This window comes from Pundamilia nyererei, unplaced genomic scaffold, assembly GCF_000239375.1.
Source record: "Pundamilia nyererei isolate P.nyererei 1_Seehausen unplaced genomic scaffold, PunNye1.0 scaffold00218, whole genome shotgun sequence".
Taxonomy (NCBI): Eukaryota; Metazoa; Chordata; class Actinopteri; order Cichliformes; family Cichlidae; genus Pundamilia; species Pundamilia nyererei.
In genome coordinates, this window is record NW_005187619.1 from 382,796 (window position 1) to 388,795 (window position 6,000).

Below are 6,000 nucleotides of genomic sequence, written 5' to 3' on the forward strand. Positions count from 1 at the left end.
GGGACTAATGCAAAAATATTGACAAACAGTAGTTGTTAAAATAGTTGGTGTACTACTTCCTGTTTCCGTGTTTCACAGCTCTCTGAGCTCAGCTGCACTTATCGCCATTAAAGACTGCTCTCTGCTGGTGTTTTTCATGCAACACATCAGTGCATCAGTTGTTTGGTGCTTTAGTTAGTTATTGTATACCCTCCACTGAATCTTTAAGCACAGTTATGAATGAAATCCCTCCCTGAGCCTGGTTCTGCTGGAGGTTTCTTCCTGTTAAAAGGGAGTTTTTCCTTCCCACTGTTGTCAAGTGCTGCTCATCGTTTGGGGGGTCGTTTGATTGTTGGGGTTTTTTCTTTATTATTGGGCCTTTATCTTATAATTTAAAGCACCTGTTTGAATTTGTTGCTGTTTAAATAAAACTGATCTCAACTGAAGTGTATATTGTTTGTGTTCCTCTCCAGGCCAAACTGCCTAACCTGAAGGATGTTGATGTTCGGTACACTGAAGCATGGTGATCGGCCAAGCTTTCAGCAGCCCCTTTACATGCCGAGACACACACAAGCACGATCACACACCAACTCACACATTACATCGACGCCATCATTACACCAGGAACCCTAACATCACCCGGCCTGAGGATCACCCCGTCTGATTAGACGCTTGCTATGAGGAGGAGCCGTCACCAGTTTCATCACCGATCCCACAAAGTGACACCGTCACCGGGAAGGAACTTTGTGAAACTCATCGCTCCTCTTACCTCGAAGGCCCTTGTTGTTTTTTTGTTTTTTTACAAACGACATCAGAGAACGAGAGGACCCGATGTACTGAAATACTGGAACCCTGCTCTCTCTGTCCTTACCCTTTGCCTCGTCCTTTCATACGTAGTCTCTCAGTTTTCATAATCACTCTTTTTTTTTTTTCCCCTCTCTGCGTGTGCACCTCATAATGAAATCCAGAATCGAGGAAGGCGTTTGCCCCTCATGGAACGAAGGCCGGACGCAGCAGCTCGCCTTCCAGTTCGTCTTTGATCCGATCCACGATGTAGCTCTCCCGACGGACGCGGTCAACTGTTATCGAGTCCTCGCTCTCTCTTTGCTGTCAGTTTTCGGGATCAAATTCCGGCCTTTTCCAATCTTTCACTGGGAAAATGAGGTGCTACCTCAGAGAAAAGAAGACTGTGCCTACTCCTCATGTACAACTCGCGAAAAGGAGAAAAAGAAAACAAAAACGGTTTTTATCAACTTGAATTAACATATTTTTCCAGACATCTGTGCTTTCATATATTGTGTCTTTCTATAGAAAACATAAGGAGGTGCCCACCTCCCTCCCCATCACCTCCCCAACGATGACATTTTGGGAGCTTTGCAGGAATGTCAAGGGTGATGGCAATATTTGGTCCTTTTTAAATTGCCTTCAGTGTGCGTGCTGAAGCTCTCCTGTTTCTATTTAATAGGACAGTTGTGTAGCAGTAGCTGGGTGGTCTGGGACTGACTGATATTTATAAGTTGTCTTTAAAACCTCTGACACATTGTCTTTCCTGGATTTCGTTGGGAGGTATCAAAGTACACAGCTTTTTGGGGTTTTTTGCATCGCATTAAACAAGAAGCCCTGGCAGGTCGCCGCCGCACATGGACGTCCGTGTACCAAAGCCGCGGTGGCAAACTTCAGAGTGGACTTCTGAAATCGGACCTGTTTAAACCAGACCCATCACCAGCTGAGAGTTGTATATTTTCATATCCCCCTCTCGTTTTTGGTCCCCGCCGTGCAGGTGCTTTGGGATGCTTTTGAAGCAAAACGTCTGTCCTCTGCTTTTTTTTCTTTTTTTTTATTGAGGCAAACCTGAGCGTGGCGTCGCCCCCCTGACGCCGTTTGCCTCTCCGACCCCCTGTCCTGAGCGGAGGAGTCGCAGTGCCTCTAGCGGATGAGTCACTTGTCTTTTTACCTGTCCCACGACCTGTTTTGAATCACTCTGCTGTATTTATATTACGCCATATCACGTGGATGACATTTTAGGCTAATTCTTATCAGAGGATGGGACAAAATTCTTGTACATATTCGATCACAATAAGGGACGAGTAATCGGGGAGGGTGGGGCACCTTCTATTTGCCTGTGTACATTCCCTCAAAGTGTTGCCTGTTTGTTGTGGCAGCGTTTCATACGATGTGGTAACTGCCCTGACACACTGCAAGTCTGTCAGGATCTATTCTCCCCGTGTGCGTGTGGTTTGGGCGGATTTGTCTTGGAAACTCAAGGCAAGCGCAACTGCATCCATCCATTTTATTTATTCGTGTCGACCTGGGCAACGCTCCAGATGCTTGTTGAATCAGAGGACAGGACGCCGTCCGCTACGAAGCGCTTTGTTTCCTATTTATTGGGCGCCACGACAGGTTTCTGTTTGGCCTGTAGGTGCGGTTTGTGTACGGCCATCTTCGGGTCTAGCTTTAGGACATCGTGCTTTTTTTCATATCCTGTATGATGTACATATGAGTGTATATAGTCGTCTCCTTCCTTTCTCTCTTTGAACCATTTTTGAATCCTCGCCCTTCTTCATCTCCTCTCTGTTTTTCTCTCAGCCTCCTTTCCTTCGGCAGGCTGTTGTTGCCTTCATCTTAATGTGTGTGGTTGTTTTTGTTTTGTTTTTCTTCTTTTCACACAAAGTGCTCTGTACTCTAAAAAAACTGTTTTCAATGTGTGTTATATTTTATGTTTCTCTCATTCGATCACTTTAATCAAACATTTGTTTCCGGTGTTTTTGTTGTTTAAGGTTTTTTGCACGTAAACGTTGCCGCGTCATCGAATATGTTTTTTCGTTATTTTGTAATTTTTGTTTTGTAAAAATACCATAAAGGGTTTGATCACTATCTCACCAGGCTGAGGACTGAAATGGAGAGATCCCATCCGGCTGTTTTGTGATTGGTCGTAGCCAGGATCTACCCACGAGCCTGCTGTTTGAGGCAGTTAAAGCTTTATTCATGTTGATTTTCTAAAACAGCCAATGACACTTGGCGCCTTTGGACTGAAGCCGAGATTTAATCATTTAAACGATGGCCATTTTTTATATCACGAGTCGTATCGTATGTGGATCACGCTGACTGTGGTCATATTAAATAAAGTTGGTGATTCCACACATCAGCGACCCGATGATTCAGTCTGATTTTACTGCAGTTGTTTTTATCCCCGATGGTTTTGAAGGATGAACGGTTTGACTCTATTTTATGAGTGACGTGAAGAATCCTGATACCAATATCACGTTTATCTGGTTGACGTGAAGCCACAGCCATCGGCTGCTTAGCTCAGCGTATCAGGAGAAATGGTTACCTTGACTTTATCGAAAGGTAAAATAGTCCTTCCAATACTCATAATCCACGAGTTTCTTTTTTCTAGTCTAGGGTCTTTATGATGTCATGATGGAGGAGGGAGGAGCTAAAACAGACTAGAAGGGTGTTCTCGCACTGCTTCCAAGGCACACAAAGGACGGGGGAAGAAGTCTAAATGGATCAGAACTCCAGCTACGCTATTATTTTAAACATCCTTATTGCTAGACCAGTGTGCTTGTGGCCTTTATGGGGGTTGTTACAGGGTGTACGACTAATGCCATTAAAATAAGATAAAGCAGAAAAACAAACATCACCTGGCTGTGATGCAGCTTTTAGGCTACAAGCAACCTGCAACACAACACTGAGCTTCAGTGCAGCGTAGCATCGTTTTCCTCCAGAGACTGTACTAGTAGGGAAACTGGCTGAGGTAACGAGCTTGGCTGTAGCTTCACCCTTAATCCCAGAGGTAATTCATCAAACTTGGTGTGAAAGCAGATGAGCCCATTTCCCACAGTGGGCTGTTTTGGGCCACGCTGACTTGTCCAAACTGTGAGCCTGGGGTCCAGCATGTTGAGATGATTATTATGTTTCTCTCTTTTTTTTTTTTTAAGTGTTACTATAGAACATGTGCTGGTTGAAAAGTACCGTCTCCTGTTCGGCCATGTTTCCTGTGGAGCTCACTGAGCTTTCCTCCCCGTTCATCTGTCACCTTTTTTAAAGAAAAACATTTTTTTGTAAAGTTTCTACCACACCTGCGTCATGTACAGCTGTGCTCGAGTCTTAACCATTGTTATGGAAGGAACAGGGTCAGACAAACCTGACAGACTGAAAAAATGCAACTACTTCAACTTTATTTCCCATTCCTCGTAGTAAAATCATTTTGTTGGCAGCTGGAAAAGGGGCGCCCATCATGTTTCTCTCTCTTTTTCAGTCTTTCGGTCGCATTGATCTGCTTCTCCTGCCGAGTTATTATTATTATTGCTGCTGCTGCTGCTCTGTGGCTGTTGTAATAAAAATACAAAAGATCTTCAACAGGAAAATAACAACTATGATGTGAAATAATTTCAATCAAAAATAAATTGTCTGTGAATATGTTATCAACCGGGTGTGTTTTTTCTTTTCTTCATGTTATTATATCAGTGTAATGGGGGAAAAACATGAAGCTTTAGCTGTTAGTGAGAAAACAGAAGAAACAAATGGTTTTGCAGGTGAAGGACACGTTTCCCTCATCTTTTTGGACAGTTTCTTCTCATTTAGCTGGAGTCAGAGTCACTGCTGCTTGCATGAGATGATACCTGGACGCCACAGGTTTGCCAGAAGGCCATTTATTCTTCTCTGGTATATCTCTTCAGCCTTTTTCTCAGCGCTTGCAGCCTTTGTTTGGTAGCATCTAGAGCCTGTGTTATGGACAGCTTGCTGTACCTCATTTTGACACCCTTCTGCAACTCGCATCAACATCTTTCCAGCCTTTGTCTCCCTCTGCTTGCATCCTTGATCTTATACCCAAGTGGTTGTAGAGCAGTAGTGGTTTCAGTGATGCTGGTAGTGGAGATGGAGCACAGGGCAGTGTTGCAAACATCTCCTGTGTTGAGACGAGCTGGGGACTCGTTCTCTGTCTCGAGTCCAGCCACACGCTTCATGCTCAGTAGATGCATCTGTCATTGGTTTAGCTGCACTGCTCTTGTCTACCAGGGTTACAGGCTCATTACTTCCATATTGCTCCATGCTGTACTTCAGCCTATGAATCTTCAGAGAAGCTGGAGATCCACAGGCTGAAGTATATTCCTTTATGGAATATGTTTTGTTAAAAATTGTAAGTGAGCAAACTTACAGGTAATTATTTCCCCAGTGTTTGATGGAGGACTTTTGTTCGAGGCCTCTCTACGCTCCTCACTTCAAGCGTTTGGCCTACTGCTGTCCCTGCAGCCTACTTTAAAATGCGGTGGAGCAGAAAACAATTCAATAAATACAGATAAAGAATGTCATTCACCAAGCATACTTTATTGACTCGATTCATGAGGAAGTCAGAGGAGTTCTGGGACAGCTATAACCACAATCTGCCTTCATATTAAATAGAGGAAACACTCACTGCATGAGATTACAGATCGGATTTCCATATCAAACAAACATTGAAGAAAAACGTCACACTGGTGAAACTGCACAGCAAAAAAACACATTCAAAATGAATTAAACACAAGCTCCCTGGCAGCAGAACAGCCACTGCAGTGAAATCGTCATTATTTCAGACTCCGCTCTTTAATGAAAAATAAATACCATCAGTGTAACACGATGCAGTTTGATAACAGACTGAATGCAAACATATCAAGCACAACGCTGGCTACTTGGACCGTTGTAACGGCCTCTTACATTTCCTCCAGCAATTCCATATTTCAAAAACTCCAAAACGTTAGAAACTGTTTTTTCCAATCTTAAATAAATAGAAAACCATTCGGGATACTGGAATGTTGCCATCTTCGGTGGAAAGATGGCAAAAAAAAAAAAGCTCTTCCAGATCACAGCTCCCATAGCAAACATTGATACTAGATTTGAAGCCTGCTGCTCACACAGGTTAGACAAATGAGTCCTCAGGAGTAAAATTTACTGTTGTTTATCTTCTTTTCCTTTGACCTGGAGAGAAAGACGGACAGATTGAGAGCAGAGAGTAACAAGTATCACAAATTAGTTGTCATA

The 6,000-nt window shown here is 43.4% G+C and overlaps 2 protein-coding genes across 2 annotated transcripts in view; one reads left to right on the top strand and one right to left on the bottom strand.

The window, feature by feature from the left end:
* Positions 1-1,779, top strand: part of cmip (c-Maf inducing protein) — a 38,542-nt gene extending 36,763 nt beyond the window's left edge. Inside the window, exon 22 of the mRNA XM_005748261.2 lies at positions 453-1,779. Coding sequence (XP_005748318.1) covers positions 453-506 — 54 coding nt within the window. The 3' untranslated portion in view covers positions 507-1,779. The remainder of the gene's footprint in view (positions 1-452) is intronic.
* Positions 1,780-5,451: 3,672 nt separating this feature from the next.
* Positions 5,452-6,000, bottom strand: part of plcg2 (phospholipase C, gamma 2) — a 43,506-nt gene continuing 42,957 nt past the window's right edge. The window contains exon 31 of the mRNA XM_013914704.1: positions 5,452-5,465. Coding sequence (XP_013770158.1) covers positions 5,452-5,465 — 14 coding nt within the window. The remainder of the gene's footprint in view (positions 5,466-6,000) is intronic.